The sequence below is a fragment of the Notothenia rossii genome, assembly GCF_949606895.1.
Source record: "Notothenia rossii genome assembly, chromosome: 8".
In the NCBI taxonomy this organism is placed as follows: domain Eukaryota; kingdom Metazoa; phylum Chordata; class Actinopteri; order Perciformes; family Nototheniidae; genus Notothenia; species Notothenia rossii.
In genome coordinates this window covers 37,796,847-37,814,600 of record NC_136906.1, presented here as the reverse complement: position 1 = coordinate 37,814,600, position 17,754 = coordinate 37,796,847, and the positions used below count along the sequence as shown (strand labels likewise).

Here is a 17,754-nt window from a genome sequence, read left to right as displayed (position 1 = left end):
ATTTAAATACACATTTATTTATTTCATGGGACTTTTATTTCATAATGAGACATTTATTTCAAGAGACTTTTATTTCATAATGACACATTTATTTATTTCAAGAGACTTGTATATCATAATGACACATTTATTTATTTCAAGAGAATCGTATTTCATAATGACATATTTATTTATTTCAGATGACTTGTATTTCATAATGACGCATTTATTTATTTCAGGTGACTTGTATTACTGAACGGGGCGTGGTTAGCTCACAGATCCAGAGACACAGACCAAAGCAACAGCACCACAACATTGACACTAACTGGTTCTTATCTGGTCCGCCCAATGCTGCTCTTCTGAGAGCAACCGCTCTGACAGCTCTCTCTAGTCTCAACTGGGAAACAGCTAAAAGTCCTTCTGGAGGTAAGCAACGCTACACAATTACACCCAGTCTGAGAGTAAAATATTTCTCGAAGGTTCGTTTTGCTTTCTTACAACGTTAAGTTAATGTTAACGTAACCTTAAGTTTGCTAGGAGGCTATTGTTACGAGCTAGCTGTCTTAGCTAACAACAGTTAGCAGCTAACGTTTTCTGCAGTTTGTGTTCTGAAAAACGTGATGTAGTTATTTAAGGGTATGTTAAATTAACGTTATTTTACAAGTTGAAAGAGTTAAGTTGTGTTTAAAATCGTCAATGTAATGCACGTTAGAGGTTTTTAGTTTGACATGAAGTTAGCTAACGTTAACTAACTCTACCAGGTTAGCATATTAAGCTGTACTTTCTGTGGCAGCTAGCTTAATACAAAGAGGGGTTTTGTGCTTCATTGCAAACTTTTCTTTGTTAATCTACCTGAAACTCTAGGGACAGTTTGTTTCTACTCAACTATACTGACCATTGTTGAGGAGATGCAAAACATACTGTACATGAGTTGGGTCCAACATATACCTTGAGTAATGTTACTTTGCTGCTAAAAATGAAACATCATTATCAGATGAGGACATCACCAAAGTGTGTGAGTCTGTCAGGGGATTTGATCTGTTCTCTGCATGTCGTACACACTGCTCGGGTATTACTTATCTTGTAAAATGTAAGTCTCGCTCTTGTCATCGTTCAGGCTTTGCATTTGAACTCCTATGACTGGTTACGGACTTGAAGGGAACGCCTTCCTGACATCCTGGAAAAAGGTGAGATTCTAATACATTTGAATGCCAAAAGCAAGTTATTGTTTTAACTTTTTAAATATGATTGTTTTGGGGCATTTCAGTTTTATTGGACAGAGGCAGTACTAGATCTACTGGAAACAGTGGAGAGGGAGGAGATGATATGCAGCAAAAGGCCCAGCCGGATGGCTGCTGCTCCGTGTGGAACGTGTTCTATCAGGTAAAGCACTTTGGTAGGCCTACCCAGTTATTTATGGTATTGAGTTTGAATTTAGCCTTTGGAATGTAATTTCCAACAGTGCATTATAAAGACTGAAAGATGTAAAGCTTGACATGATTTCGTCTTTTACTTAAGAGGATGTTTGTCCTCCTGTGTTGTCTTATTTCCTTATCTTTCTTTCAGGTGTAACATCTACCAATGGTACATGACAGAGACCTCCTCCACCTCTTTGCTGTCTTACTAGTCAATCCTTCTGATCAGGTCCTTTCCTAAATAGTGGTAAGTTTTACAGTTCAGTGTACGCTAATTTAGCAACTTAATGCTTTACCGCTGTTGAATAAAGCCTATATTGCTAGTCATTTTATTAAAACTACGATTTTAAACTTTTTGATTCCAATTACAATAAGTTATAATTGTAAAACATATCTTAACATCCATCAGCAATCAATACAACAAATCATCCAACACTAAATAGAAGAAATCTGGACCTATTTCTTTTTATACAGCAGCATGTTTTGGGACTGCTCATTGATGTCATCAAGAGCCATTGAGTCTACCTTTTTGTAGTCGGCCTCTCAGAATGTTTATCATTTCTTCGTCTCTTAACATTCCTATAATTTTTTTTTTTTTATTGTTGACATTGTTTTGTTCTTTATTTTTGTTGTGAGAATCACTTTGCAATTATTGTGTAAGTGCTATATAAATAGTTATACTAATATTATTGTTGTTACCATCATTACTATTATTAATAAGGTCTTCTTTGTTTTCTTTATTTATCGCTGCAGAAAGGATCATGCCAGCCCGAATCAAACACCTGATCAAGAGCTTGTGAACCTCACTGCTGCGGACACCTGTGTGATATTCGACTCTGACTGGAACCCTCAAAATGACCTGCAGGTACGATATATATATCTGCTCTGTCTGTCCTAAAGATAGTTCAATAGGGCTACAACAACAACAGTCTTTCCGTTTATTCCCTCGGTTCTTTAAGTGTATATTTTCCCATTTAATACTTAAAAACTTTGCTCTTTTGACCCCTCTTTTAATTTTTTATTTCAGGCTCAAGCTCGGTGTCATCGTTTTGGCCAGTCTAAGGCGGTGAAGGTGTACCGTCTGATCACTAGAAACTATGAGAGGGAACAGCTGGATAAAGCTAGTCTGAAGCTCGGGCTGGACCGTGCTGTCCTGCAGAGCACGAGTGGGAACAAAGAAGGCAACAACAACGGGGTGAGAAAAAAAAAATCTGTCATATTTCTAGATGCCAAGTAATTTTTGGGTCAGTCGCTGTTGCAGTACGCTTAGTTTAATTTCAAAAAGAGTTTTCTAAATCCACTTGTGTAAATGTCTCTCTGCGTCGCCTTTAGCCGGTCCAGCAGTTCTCCAAGAAGGAGATCGAGGACCTCCTGAGGAAAGGAGCCTACGCCGCCATCATGGACGAGAACGACGAAGGCAATCGCTTCTGTTAGGAGGACATCGACCAGATCCTGCAGCGAAGAGCCACCATCACCACCATCACCAGGTATGTTCTTAGCAACACTAGCCACTTGCGCTTTGTGAGATACCAAGTACTTGGTTATTTGAAATGTAATATTGATGATGTAATAATTAAAACTAGGGATGGGTACCGAGCCCCAGTATTAACGGGACCCGGGGCTGAATTATTAAAGACCGTGGTACCGTTAACGTCCAACGTTATCGATCTTTTTATCGGTACTGGAGACATTTAAAAAATAGATGTCATATGTATTATATCTACACAAACATTATATCGCAGTCTTACTGTCGCCAACTCCGTTTCTAATATGCAAAAAGACTACAAAGTGCGTCTATGATTTATTTTCGATCTTTCCAATCCGGACGAGAGATCTTTCTCCCCTGTCGGTGTGCGAGGGGGTGGGGCAGTTTACACACAGAACCTGTTACATGCATGCAACACACACACACACACACACACACACACACACACACACACACACACACACACACACACACACACACACACACACACACACACACACACACACACACACACACACACACACACACACACACACACACACACACACACACACACACACACACACACACACACACACACACACACACACACACACACACACACACACACACACACACACACACACACACACACACACACACACACACACGTACGTGTGCGCACTCAAACACATGGCGGAGAGAACTAAGCGCCCCGAGGGTAGTTATGTTACCCGTCTTGAGCATGGATGTATAATAAGAACTGGATACAGCGTGGGAGGCGGGGTCTCGTTCTTTCCTATGAGAGCTGCTCATTGGCGCATGAAGTCAAAATGGCCCAACTTTTGAGAGAGCGAAACGTCACAGATTACCCAGCATGCCTGGCTGTCAGAGCAGAAGAACCCGTTTGTGCGCTCACAGAGCATGCGCCCCTTAAGCCCCGCCCCCCCGAGCACACACTCTCGGCTCACTAGAATGAATGGAGAGAGAGAATAAATCTAGATTCGACTTTTAGTGCATTTTACAACTTTAAGGACTTAATGATTCTAAGGCTATACAATAGTTCATACTGGGTAGTTTATTTAGTTTCAAAAAATTTATCCACCGATTTACAGACGTCTCTTTCCCAATGTTAGTCAAGGGGAAAAAGTATTTCTGGGCCGGTGGACGTCACAGACTGATAAGGAAATTGTAGTACCGCCGTTTGGACACAACGAATATTTTCCTCAGAGTCCGGCGCACTTCCTGGGGGCTTGGTCTTGAGGTGGAAAATGCTTGTTGCCAAAAGAGCAATAAGAGTTTAGCATGTATGTATGTATGTATGTTAACTCAATGATACAAACATGGGTTAATGATTAGAGGTAACTGAGTTATTTATTTAGTTAAAGTTACAGCTATTCTGTTTGCAGTTCTATCATCACATAATTTAATACGATTTGTTAAAACATTGTTGTTTCTTATTTTCAGTTTGCTTCAAGCAGTGGCTGTACGAGAAAGACGTGGAGGACCAAGAAATGCTGTCCAGATTGGCAAAGACCGGAAGATACATAACAGAGAAGATAATGGATATTAACAAGAAAAATAATGTTTATAATTTCTTTGTTGCTGTTTACATTTTGAATTATATTTGTTATTTTTAAATCAAACGCATCTATTTTAGATGATATATTTATTTAGATGTAAGTTTTTTTTGTAATATTATTGTATTAGGTATAATTTATTAAATAAAAATACTGTTATGAACACTATACAATGTCTTTATTTTGATAGTTACCAGAGTACATTGTATATTTAATACTAACACATAAGCTGGTGATAGATAAATGCTGGTCTGCTGGTCTGCCAGCAGACACATATTTATAAAGAAAGAAACAGAAGGGAGGAAATGATGATAGCTAGACTCAGAATAAATCACACAGCATTGAATGGTACGCTGCATGTCATGGGGAAAAGTAACAGTGACAAGTGTAGGAACTGTGGAGTTAAAGAAAATGTGGAACATCTATAAAGCTGAAAGAGAAAAACTAAAGGATAACGTTTTAGAGGCAGAGAGGGAATGGAGTGTGGTTGGTATTTTGGGAACAAAAGGTTTGCTGCTAAAGATCTGTACAACAAAAGATCTGTAGGACTGAAGGATTAATGGTCATCAACCTTTATGATTTCCCTTCAACGTCACCACACAACCATCTCTCTGTTCCCTGCTCTCGGCTTCCTTCCATCGTGTCGCTCTTCAATCCTTCATTTTCATATCCTTCAGTATGTGCATGCAAGTGTGCTTTTGCATGTAAAAGAAGGAGTAGAGAGGAATACACAGCTAAAGGAATGAGAGCAGCTCCAACAGTAACATGCTGCATCAGAATGTATTATTATTTACATTTTATTGCACAACATGTACTTTTACTGCTGATACTTAAAGTACATTTTTGTTGATAGTATGTCTATACTTTGACTTTTAATTTACATTGTTGTATTGGTACTTTTGCGTAAGTAATGGTTTTAAGTACTTCTTCCACCACTGCTGAAATCGTGCGAAGAAAATGTTGCCTGACCTAAGGTTCTGGGTTCAACATAACTCTGAGGGTTTGAACAGTTTCAAGATAAACTGCCAATGCCTGACTGAAAGGAACATGGGGGTTTGGTAGGGCCACAAGATCTTGTTCACTCAATGGGCGCAGGAGCTGGATCTCAGGAACAAAGACATTAGATGCACAGGGGGTATGTGGTCCTTCCCAGTCCACACCATAATCCTCACCAACCTGACATACGAAAGGAATAAAGCCGTTCAGAATGTGTAATCAATTACAATGTGGGTCATTTTGCATGTATTTTAAATAAATAATTGAGCCAGGGAATAAGATTTTACAGATTTACCTGTGAGAAATCTTGTCCCTCTCTGTTGTTTAGTAACCACAACTGTAAAGGTGAACGGTGGCTTGCAGTCCTCAGCCCATGGTGATTCCATGCCTCCTTGAAACACTGAAGATGATGCTGAATATGTGGCATGAAGCACCTGTGTAGTGCATACAGGTCAATCTCTTGGTCAGGATTGAGTAATCCTTGGGCCTCCAGCTGGATGAATATTGTGTAGAACAGATCAAGAACATTTTCATACACATCTCTCCAAAGGCGCTCAATTCTGTAAAAGAAAGAATGAAATACAGCCTTTATATTGTATTTTTGGCAGGTCACATTATTCAACAGTTAGCAGGATGGAAAAGTTGTACAAGGTTCTACTAGTAATGGCTGATTGACACTTATGTTCAGACTGGAGTGTGAACACAATGATGAGCGAAGTGAGAGCTGGATTTTAGGTAGTGACCAATGAACTTGTAATGAACTGCCAGTAAAACGCCCCGCTATCACCCCCTGCCCCGCCTGAATGTAAGTATTGTTTTGTGAGGGTGGACAGACATGCTTCTTCTCTCGGTTTCATTGTACTTTAATAATTTATATTTTTTAAATCCTCCATACCTTTGGTTATGAACACTCCGTCCAGTAATATGAGAGCTCCTGTTCTCCCCTTGTGTTTGGACCATGAAATGAGCAACCCTAACATTCTCACCCCCCTTGTCAGATCTGTAAGGGGAAAAAAGTACATTTATCTGAAGATGACTATCCAACATAATTGTACCTTCAAAAGAAAGGTCTTCTCTCGGAAAGCCTTCTTCAGGGTCTAAGCATACCCCTGTTGTAACCCAGCTCTGTTTTAAGATTACCGAAGAGCACCTTCATTACACTTGTTTGAAATTCCGAACACTCATTTTCTTTTTGATAATTGTACCTGTGTTACAAATGCTATTAAAATACATTTTAGTCAAATAAGTCTCATTGTACTTCATTTATTAGACATTTGTAGGACATTACATACCGAATTCGAGATGGCACGCCATATTGGCCAACAGCAGACAAGAAGCCTTCAAGAACAGTTGTAGCTCTGTTGTTGGTGGCACTACTTAAGTACACAATTAGCCTGGAGAATCCATCAATGCCACCATGAACAACAATCCTCCATCTGTGTGAAATATAACAGGATTAATTGGTTATTGAATTGGGGCCTCATGTCCAAATCACAGTTGATAAAGGCACATCTTGTTCATTAAGCTATGTTAGGAATAGGGTTGGAGGGGTATGGTTGTGGCAGGTTGGGTGATAACGTTGGATATTGCAATAGCAACATGTCCTGCAATATCACAAAACATTATTGCCATTGCAATATCCAACATTATCGTACATTGCATGTTAACCTTCTTTAAGTTAAAAAAAGTTGTACATAAATAAGCAAATTCAATGGTTTAATTTACTTTACCAAGGCAAGCAGATTTGTCAGCTGGGTGAACAACATTTATATTTTAAAGTACCTTTTTCCAACATCTAACCTCTCATCTCTACTAAAGATGGAATCACACAAGGTGCTAAAATGTTGGTTTCCGGTAGGCTAATCTCCGTAAAAGGACTTTGCCAATGGGTCCTGAGATTGTTAGTAGGCTAAAACTGATTTGACCACCTCAGGTGCTAATACAGTGCCCTAACAGAGTAAATATGAAGAGGAAACATGTGATTTCATGTGAACATGTGAACATATGATTTCATGGTACTGTTTGGAATTGAGACATATTCTAGATCATGTTCATACCTTTGAAAATGCTTATAAATAATTTTGTATGTCAAAGCTTACACACATTTGTTAAAATACATCATGGATGTCCCAACTAAGGGTCAGTGTGGGTGCATTTCAACCAAGCAGAGAAACACCCGATTCCAGTGCACCAACTAGTTGTGAGTTCATGTGTCACTGCTTTGTTGGAACACATTCACACCAACCCTTTGCGGATAAAATTGGACACCACTGACATTATGGTACTATCAGAAGAGCTCATATTTAGCTAGGATGTATGTGGTAGAGGGCTTTCCCCCATGCAAGGACTGTACCTTTAGTAGCATCTAATTGTGTTTTTGTTTGAAATTCAAACTCAATTATTATCTAATGAGTAGACAAGGAGTTCAATTCATATCCTCAACTAACTAACATACAGAACCCTCATTGTTATATTTTGTATTAAAAAAGGATAAAGGCATCTTTAAGTATTAATGACCTGGCCGTATATCTTTTAATGTTACTTTTTCCTCAGCCTTCAAATTGGTCTCACACTCAATACTTCCAAGGGTGCAATGTCTGTAGATAGGCCTACTTATTTCAGCAATCACACCTTCACCTCTGTTTTCTCACATGATGTTACTATTTAGTGATTTCAGGTGGTGTGGTACAGGCTTGGAACAAAGAACTGCAGGACTGCAGCACTTGAGTACAGGAGTTCAAGAGCAGTGGCCTACTAGATTATGATGGACACAGCTCAAAAAGCAGCAGGAAAAACTGACCTGATCAGCTTGTGATTACCGTCTATATGCCATAGACTATTTGGTGCAGGAACATTGTACTGACGACGCCTTGTAGTCTGGAGGGTTAACCTTCGCATCAAGATTGCTCCTGGATCCACTCTCTCCACTCCTTACTCGATGCCCTGATTGAAAAAGGAGATTTATTTGTTTATTCAAATTGGCGACTGGCTAAACCCACGTCATTTGGAATTGGGTTGAACATTGAGGTTAAACAAAAACTGTTAATTTTTACTTTGAATGTGTATGCCTCTGGACCGTAGATGTCCCAGCATCATTTTATATCCAGCATTCGGATTAGTGCGCTGAATCTCCATCACCAAGGCATCTACATCGTCATCGTTAATTGAAGAGTATAGGTCTGATTTTCTACAGTAGAAAAACATAAAACATATATATGTGTAATGTCACTTCAATTATATATTTATTACATAAGCGACAGCAACGTTAGTTAGGTGTAACAGTTAGAATGAACACAACTCCAGTTATCTTAACATTAATTTATACAGTGGCTGCAACTTCACGTGTATCAGGAAACATCTCTGACTTTAGTCATTTTTGATGAATAAACAAAAACCGCAATTTCACGATACAAACAGATTTCGGTGTAACAATAGTCATATCTGACAGAGCAGCTGTTAATAATAACTGACCTAACTTGTGTGCAACGTCAACATAAACGTTTTGGCTAACGTTGACGAACATCCACCAGTCTAACATATATACTCCATTTCAAACATCTCTTCGTATCATATTGCTACACAATACTAAATAATTGTTTGTCAATCATGTTTTAATTTTGTTAACTGTATTATACACGTTTTTGCCCACCAGTGTCGTCCATAGAAATAAAATAGGAGTAGAACGGACATTCCCATTCAAATCAACGTAGCAGGATAATGGATGTATTATATTTTAAGATAATGCAGGATGGTCAGAGCGGCGGCCATTTGTATGTGTACCGTTGCCATAGTGACAGTTGTAGCGGGCTGACCATATAAATAGAATATGAGTATAGTAGTATACTCGTATTCTATTTCTATGGGCTCGTTATTTGTATGACGTTAGCTAGATAGAGCAATAATTTGATTTTACGTTAGCTCAAGTAATTCACCTTAGGCCTTCTTCGACCGATCTCCTCTGAATTGTGCGGGATGACACACCAAACAGATCCGCGATTTCTCGGGTTGATAGACCGGACAGCACATAGGTAGCGAGCATATCGCATGGAATATCCAGAGGCGGGCGTCCTGCACCTGTGCTTGAACCAACTTCTTGGACATCTTCCACACGAACACGGTGCTCAATCAGTGTCAAAGTATTTACAACTTCGTCATCCGTGTCGATATCTCGAAGAGCGCTTATCCGCTCGAGTACTTCGATAAAGTCTTCAATACGGGCCAACACAGTATCTGTTGGTAAACCGTGTTGATCAATTTGATCTGCTAAGGATAGCATAGCATCTTGGAGCCCACCGACGTCTTCCATGTTGTCTGCCCCGCCTTATTTTCATTTAGTAGTTATTATATAGTTTATAAAAAATGTTTTAAGTCCTTCTCCTCCATTTTCTTCCTCTTCTCGAGTAGTCAGTGTTGTGGTGCTGTTGCTTTGGTCTGGGTCTCTGGATCTGTGAGCTAACCACGCCCCGTTCATTTGCATATAAGGAATGGAAATGTCTCATCATGAAATGTCTCATCATGAAATACAAGTCACCTGAAATAAATAAATGCGTCATTATGAAATACAAGTCATCTGAAATAAATAAATATGTCATTATGAAATACGATTCTCTTGAAATAAATAAATGTGTCATTATGAAATACAAGTCTCTTGAAATAAATAAATGTGTCATTATGAAATAAAAGTCTCTTGAAATAAATGTCTCATTATGAAATAAAAGTCCCATGAAATAAATAAATGTGTATTTAAATGTACATGTATACATATTTATTGCCTCATTTATTTATTTCATAATTTATTTCATAGGCATATTTATATATATATGTATTTATTTAATTATTGATGTATTTATTTATTTAATTTTGGCTTAAATGGCATTCCATACCCCCCCCCCCCCCCCCCCCCCCCCCCCCCCCATTGACAATTCACGTGGGCCGCTCTGGGTGATATTCGAGGACTGATTTTTAGTCCCAGTCCGCCCCTGGGTGGGTGTGCGTGCGTGTGTGTGTGTGTGTGTGTGTGTGTGTGTGTGTGTGTGTGTGTGTGTGTGTGCGTGTGCGTGTGTGTGTGTGATGAATATGGGTGAGACACCCCGCAGATATTAAAGTCAGGGTAACGATAAAACCGCGTGTTGCTGCGTTCCAAAAGTTGAACTATTTTCACCTCGGCGCTCTCTGGTCCCGTATCCATTTAGATAAATGGAAGGAGTGCGCAAGAAGCGCTTATGTGTACACCTTGGTTTCAACAGTGGTGGGGAAACTTTTTTCAGATACAAATAAAACTGTTTAGCGTGCCATCCTTTTTTTTACACACCAATTTCCTAGCTATTTTTTCGCAACACCTGTAGCCTATAGACAGGATTTACAGTGTCAAAAGAGAAGAACCAAATATGCTTTTGTGTTAGAAGGCCTCTCAGGAAACAGGATTCACACACAGGTGTCGAATTTAAAGACGAGAAGTCAAGTCACTGTTGTTAAAACAACGTGATGAGTCTATATGACATAGAGAGAGGGAGAGACAGAGTGAAAGCTTTAAGCAGAATCCTCTAGAAATAACACACTGTTGTGGAAGAAGAAGAATGGAGGAGCTGTGCAGTGTTAGCGGTTTGGATCCTCTCTGGGTGAGTTAAATTACAATTAAGTTGTTTATTTAATTGAATAGAGACAGGAAGGTTTGTATAACATATTTAGAGCATTTTTTTCACATGTCTGCCTGGCTCTGGATGTCTACTCTTGCACAGACTTTTCAGGGCGCTCATGTGCACACCTTTGTTTTAACAGTGGTAGGGGAACCTTTTTTTTAATTAAAATAAAACTGTTTTGCGTGCCATCCTTTTTTTTTACACACCAATTTCCTAGCTATTTGCTCGCAACACCTGTATAGACAGGATTTGCATTGTGAGGCTACAGACTGTTTTCATAGGAACCATTATATATGTATATGTGGCCAGGGACAATTATGGAGGAAGCCAAAGATCCTGTACATAAGACATAAGATCTGTCTTATTGTAAGAGTCTTCAACATGCCTGTTCTCCACAGCGACGCAAATGCACACTCACATGTTATGAAAACGATGTTTGCAAACCGAACCCCTGCAGGGGGGATCATTGCCAAGAAGATTTGTTTTCTTTTAACATGTAAACTACGCATTCTGGTACTCTCCGACAAGGAAATAAAGCAAAAAGACAACATCCACTTCAGGCAAACAGGCCAAACAACATGGCTGCATGTTATTGGGTCATTTTAGAGTCAGGAGGAACTTTCTTTTAAGGTGCACTGCCTACGTCCTGCAGCTGCAAAGCGGGACAATTATGGAGGAAGCCAAAGATCCTGTACATAAGACATAAGATCTGTCTTATTGTAAGAGTCTTCAACATGCCTGTTCTCCACAGCGACGCAAATGCACACTCACATGTTATGAAAACGATGTTTGCAAACCGAACCCCTGCAGGGGGGATCATTGCCAAGAAGATTTGTTTTCTTTTAACATGTAAACTACGCATTCTGGTACTCTCCGACAAGGAAATAAAGCAAAAAGACAACATCCACTTCAGGCAAACAGGCCAAACAACATGGCTGCATGTTATTGGGTCATTTTAGAGTCAGGAGGAACTTTCTTTTAAGGTGCACTGCCTACGTCCTGCAGCTGCAAAGCGGGAGCAATGCTAGTTTTTAAATTGTTATCAAATTGCACATTTTGACTCTAAACCAGTGTTCTTATTTATTACATTTCTTGGTGCACGCTTTCAGAACATTTATAAGTTATATTTTTAAAAAGTGGTGGGGACAAAATTGGACTCTTCAAAAAATGGTGGGGACATGTCCCCAGCATCCGCAGTGCAAATGACGCCTATGCCCCTTACACATCACTCACCTGTGTACCTGTTGACCCATACACTTTGGCCTAAAAGCCAAAAGTGTTCTCGCCTGAGTGTTTACTGGCTCCTCGAACACTTTACCTGAGACTTGTGATGTTCAAACAGTGTTTTTTCTGATTTCAGGACTGGAATTTGACGTGGTACACGTCCAGACCTGACCTCACTAAGTGTTTCCAGCACACAGTCCTGGTATGGTTTCCTTGTGTTTACCTGTGGACCTGTTCTCCAATTTACCTGTTGTACCTGCAGCTTCGCCCACACCAAGGGGTCATCCAGCTGTCCAAACTCTGCTGCAGCAAGACGGTATGAGAACAGAGCCAAGGTTCTGAGTGGAATCAGTTTCACTCAGAACCTTGCTAAATTATTGTAGCATTGTAATTCCTCCTTGCCTTTCACAATAAAAGACCTGGCCTCTGTTGCAGCTCCTGACACTTACTTTGGCCTCTTTTGGGCTCCTGGAGATGTTTTACGTCCTGGTGAAGAAAAATGAGGAGATCCATAATCACTTCCTTATCCTGATGGGTCCGCTGATCCGGAGTCTGACGCTGGTAAACTACCAGGAGCCATGAAAACAAACAAAACATCTGTTGTTAAAAACACACTGACTCCTCCTCCTCCCTCTATTACTCCTCTTCCTTTTGTACGCCTTCTCCTCCTCATGTCTTCCTTACCACCTCTCCTCCTCCTCTCCTCTTCCTCGTCCTCTCATCTTCCTCTTCCCCTCCTCCTCTCCTGCTCAGGTTCTTGCTGTGGTAATAATCCAGGTAGAGAGAATAAAGGCCATGCGCTCCTCTGTGCTCCTTTTCCTGTTCTGGACTCTTCTGGTTCTTTGCTCCCTAGTTCCTCTGAAGGTTGACATCGAGCAGATTATTGAGCAGGTATTAACCTTTTTGTTTAATGTATCATTATTAATATTATTGTTATAGATAACACATATCCTTTCTCAACATGACATGTTCTCTGTTTCTTTTTCTACCTCAGTCCTTTGCTTTCACCTGCGGTATTTCACAAGTCCAGATTTACATTTCCCTCAGGTTATGTGAAGTGTGTGTGTGTGTGTGGCCTAGCATTACTATACTTGTGGGGACCTAAATCTGTTTACACAATCACGTGTGGGGACTCGCTTCCCGTATGGGGACAACATGGAGGTCCCCATGAGGGGAATAATTAATTTTAGGGTGAAGACTTGGTAAGGGTTAGGGTTAGGGTAAGGGTTAGGGTTAGGCATGTGTTGGTTATGGTTAAGGTTAGGATAAGTCTCCAGGAAATGCATGTAAGTCAATGTAATGTCCCCTGGAGTGATGTATACATGGTATGTGTGTGTGTGTGTGTGTGTGTGTGTGTGTGTGTGTGTGTGTGTGTGTGTGTGTGTGTGTGTGTGTGTGTGTGTGTGTGTTATTTCTTTATTCCAATTTAAGTGCAGCTGCTAATTACATAGAATAATTATTTGAAATGCGACACGAGTGTTTCACTACAGACTTCAGTAAACATGGGCAGCAAATAAAACCGGCTAAGTTGCTTATGTTTTTGAGGAATAAACGGTTGAATGTACATAGTTAAATCAAAAAGAGAAGTTTGGTGATTTACATATAAACTGCTAACTTAAAGTAGCGAGAGTAAACAATCTTTTGTTTGAAGTGGATTTATTCATGTTTTTTTTCCACATGACATACAGACATAAATCATTACACTTTATAATACAGATGAATCTACCAAAAATCTGATATAATAAAAAAATATTGATGTAATTGCAAAGTTGTTTTTTTATTTTATGCATGGGAAATTAAATTCAAATATGTCGTTCCACTTGATTTAAGATTACTGTTCTTCCATGTTGTGATTCTTTAGTTTTAGAACGTACGTTTCTCTGCTTTCTGCTTTTTCAGGGTTTCTCTTCAGACGCTGTTCGTTTTGTGGCCTTTTTCATTTGTTTTTCCCTCGAACTCATTGAGCTCATCCTCAGCTGCTTCTCTGATCACCAACCGCTCTCTGAAAAACAAACCTACATCCAGGTAAAACTCACCTACATCTAACACACACTTATATCCAGGTAACGCACATCTACATCCAGGTAACACACATCTACATCCAGGTGAAACACACATCTACATCCAGGTAACACCAGAGATGGAGTACTCAAGTCCTGGTTTCGGACTCGAGTCGGACTCGAGTGCCGATTTTCGGGAGTCGTGACTTGACTTGAAGAGATATGTTTTTAGTCTGGATTTGATTATAGGAAGTTTTTCAGGGGACGTGCAAGATTTCGGGAAGTTTGTTCCAAAATGTCGGGGCATAATAGCTAAACGCTGCTTTTCCATGATTAGTTCTTATTCTTGGAACAGAGAGCAGACCTGACCCAGAGGACATGAGACTCCTGGATGGTTCATAGTTATGCAGGACATCGTTTATATACCTCGGTCCTAAGCCATTTAGTGATTTAAAAACTAGCAATAGTATTTTTAAATCAATTATTTGACAGACTGGAAGCCAGTGTAAAGACTTCAGAACCGGACTGATGTGAGTGAGCCACTCTTTTAGTGTTGAGGACTCGAGCAGGAGCGTTCTGAATCAGCTGCAGCTTTCTGGTGGATTTTTTTGTGAGCCCTGTGAATACACTATTGCAGTAGTCAAGTCTACTGAAGATGAAAGCATGGACAAGCTTTTCTAAATCCTGTTGTGACATTAGTTTTTTAATCCTAGATATGTTCTTCAGGTGATAGTATGCAGACCTAATAACTGTTGTAATGTGACTGTTAAAATTCAGGTCTGAGTCCATCACTACACCCTGATTTCTAGCTTTGAGTTACTTTGTAGTCCGCCGACTGAAGCGTTGCGATTACTTTTAATCGGTCCTTCTTTGCTCCAAAAACAATGACCTCAGTTTTTTGTTTGTTCAGTTGGAGAAAGTTCTGAGTCATCCAGTCAGTGATGTGCTCAATGCACTTGCTCAGTGTTCTAATCGGAGATTAGTGTCCCGGTGTAATTTTAAAATAAATCTGGGTGTCGTCTGCATAGATGTGATAGTTTAGATCGCGGTTTTTAATAATTTGAGCCAGTGGTAGCATATAGATATTAAAAGCAAAGGTCCTAAAACGGAGCCTTGAGGAACCCCGCATGACATATTTGTCATGGTTGATTTGTAATTGCCTATTGAGACAAAGTTTTGTCTTTCCTTTAATCAGTTTTTTCCTCCTTGTGAGCGTCTTTTGTTATTTCCACCACCTACTCTGTTAAGAGGGATTACCTGAACTGTATAAATAAATATAAAAAATGTTTATATTCAAGACTTTGTCTCTGGGTCGTACATTTGGGTTTGTGGTTTGTGTCGAGGTCCTGACACTTTGAAGGTGCCAGAACGGAGCACTGGAGGCAATATTGGAACTCGACTCAACCTTGATGATGATAATAATAATAATATTAATATTAGTAATAAGCTATATCTTTGTATAGCACCTTTTATACAAGAATTGTAGCCAAAACTTGCCTCACAGCAGTTCAATAGACAAATTATTATAAAATGACAGGATACAAGCAATGTAGAGGAGCTACTGCTACATTTCAACAAATATATCCACTAAGATTAATACATGAAGACTTGTGACTCAGACTTGACTTGGACCCTTCTTGGGTGACTCGGACTTGGACTCGAACACAGGTAATGATGACTCGGACTTGGACTCAACTCCGACTCTCCCTAAGTGACTCGGACTTGGACTCGGACTCAACTCCTAATCTCCCTAAGTGACTCAGACTTGAACTCGGACTCGGAAAGAGGGGACTCGAGAGTGACTTGGACTCGTGAATTGATGACTTGACCACACACACACACACACACACACACACACACACACACACACACACACACACACACACACACACACACACACACACACACACACACACACACACACACACACACACACACACACACACACACACACACACACACACACACACACACACACACACACACTAGGGGTTTCACAACTACCAATATTTACTAGTCGACACGTTTTTCAAAATAGCAGTCGACTAGTCGTTAAGTCATAATAAAGACACACAAAGAGAGGTTTACAACTGTATTTTCTATTGGAACTCATACAGTAACATTAAACACTGCATTTTAATTTGTATTAGATGGCTGAGTAAATAACAAACACTGGACTCACCAAAATCGACAGCAAAAAACTCTTGTTTACATAAATGCCACGTAAATCCAGTGCGCAACAGCGCATTGCGCAACACTTTATTCGCTGTCCTCCACGATAACGTCCACCTTTCCATATTTTTGGTTTGAACACCAACGCATCAACATGTGAGGGAAGGAGGCTTCTTGACCGCTTTCGGGTGACAGTGTTGCCTGCCAGGGAAAAAACCCTCTCACTCGGGGTGCTTGTGGCTGGAATAGCCAGGTAGCTCCTTGAAAGCGGGGGAAGCGGTGCACGTTTTCTGCCCACCACTCCCGTGGATTATCCATTGTGGGGATATGCGGTGTCCGCTGGCAGTAATCCCGTAGCTCATCATCCACATCACTGTTAACCCGTGTTTTCTTGCTGTTCGTTTGCCTCTGTTCAGTGCTGACGCCGGTCCGTTGCTCACTGGTGCTAGCATTACTGCTAGTGCTAGCTGTCGGCAGCGGGTGTTTCATCTTCAGATGGTTGTGCATAGCAGATGCATTTGTATTGTACTTCAGTACAGCTGTACACAACTGACACTTCACTGTGGAGTTGGTTACATCTTCGTTGAAGTACTGCCATACATAAGAATGTCGGACGTGTTTTGGAGCATTTTGCAGCACCTCGTTTACCTCAATTTTTTTCACGACTAGTTGACTAGGGCCTACAGCGCCGACTAGTGGTAAAGGTAGTCGACTTGTCGATTAGTTGGTGAAACCCCTAACACACACACACACACACACACACACACACCTCCACACACACACACACACACACACACACACACACACACACACACACACACACACACACACACACACACACACACACACACACACACACACACACACACACACACACACACACACACACACACACACACACACACACACACACATACTTTTGAGCAGGTAACAATCACACCTCTGTCAAGGTAACATGCAAGATTACTTTTCTTTCAAGTTGTCATTAGTATTATTATTGATGTTTTCTCCCACACACCTGCATCTGGGTAACAGACACATTGATGGGTCACCGGATAGTCAGACTGAACAATCATTTCTGTATGGCAGCAGTGAGTCAGTAATAACAAGGTTATTGAATAAATATAAAGCCAAACATTTCTCAATCTGTTCATGCTGCCCTCAAATCTGACCTGGATCAATAAAATCGTAAGGCACTGTGCGGCAAATATTAACGTTTCTTCGATTATTTGTGATTTGTCTTTACTAGATATTAAGCATGGGTCATTCAAAAACACTTCTTTT

At 40.2% G+C, this 17,754-nt stretch overlaps 2 protein-coding genes and 1 long non-coding RNA gene across 8 annotated transcripts; 2 read left to right on the top strand and 1 right to left on the bottom strand.

Moving 5' to 3' along the window:
- Positions 1 to 256: 256 nt before the first annotated feature.
- On the top strand, positions 257 to 4,604 carry LOC307015060. 2 transcript variants are annotated; one of them, XR_013801405.1, is made up of 8 exons: positions 258 to 405; positions 1,097 to 1,166; positions 1,247 to 1,362; positions 1,546 to 1,641; positions 2,148 to 2,259; positions 2,422 to 2,589; positions 2,727 to 2,881; positions 4,327 to 4,604. It is a non-coding gene; the product is annotated as an uncharacterized lncRNA (long non-coding RNA). The 2 variants fall into 2 exon arrangements; XR_013801404.1 differs by having other exon boundaries at positions 257 to 405; positions 1,097 to 1,362.
- Positions 4,605 to 5,249: 645 nt separating this feature from the next.
- On the bottom strand, positions 5,250 to 17,102 carry LOC307015053 (uncharacterized protein). Of its 5 annotated transcripts, XM_079643415.1 has the most exons (10): positions 16,481 to 17,102; positions 14,173 to 14,300; positions 12,983 to 13,156; positions 12,748 to 12,864; positions 8,489 to 8,622; positions 8,236 to 8,378; positions 6,728 to 6,871; positions 6,331 to 6,435; positions 5,731 to 5,995; positions 5,250 to 5,615 (listed from the first exon to the last, which is right to left on the bottom strand). In XM_079643415.1, exons 6-10 carry the CDS (start codon positions 8,331 to 8,333, stop codon positions 5,409 to 5,411), a joined length of 819 nt encoding a protein of 272 aa, XP_079499541.1. In that variant the 5' UTR covers positions 8,334 to 8,378; positions 8,489 to 8,622; positions 12,748 to 12,864; positions 12,983 to 13,156; positions 14,173 to 14,300; positions 16,481 to 17,102; the 3' UTR covers positions 5,250 to 5,408. The 5 variants fall into 5 exon arrangements, with proteins under 5 accessions (XP_079499541.1, XP_079499543.1, XP_079499544.1 ...); XM_079643417.1 differs by lacking the exons at positions 12,748 to 12,864; positions 12,983 to 13,156; positions 14,173 to 14,300; positions 16,481 to 17,102 and adding an exon at positions 9,368 to 10,102 and having other exon boundaries at positions 5,731 to 5,869; positions 5,972 to 5,995; XM_079643418.1 differs by lacking the exons at positions 12,748 to 12,864; positions 12,983 to 13,156; positions 14,173 to 14,300; positions 16,481 to 17,102 and adding an exon at positions 9,368 to 10,101 and having other exon boundaries at positions 5,731 to 5,869.
- Positions 12,799 to 14,344, top strand: LOC307015059 (ATP-binding cassette sub-family C member 3-like; the record flags this gene model as incomplete). Its single annotated transcript, XM_079643434.1, has 3 exons — positions 12,799 to 12,859; positions 13,052 to 13,189; positions 14,198 to 14,344. Exons 1-3 carry the CDS (start codon positions 12,830 to 12,832, stop codon positions 14,342 to 14,344), a joined length of 315 nt encoding a protein of 104 aa, XP_079499560.1. The 5' UTR covers positions 12,799 to 12,829.
- Positions 17,103 to 17,754: the final 652 nt, after the last annotated feature.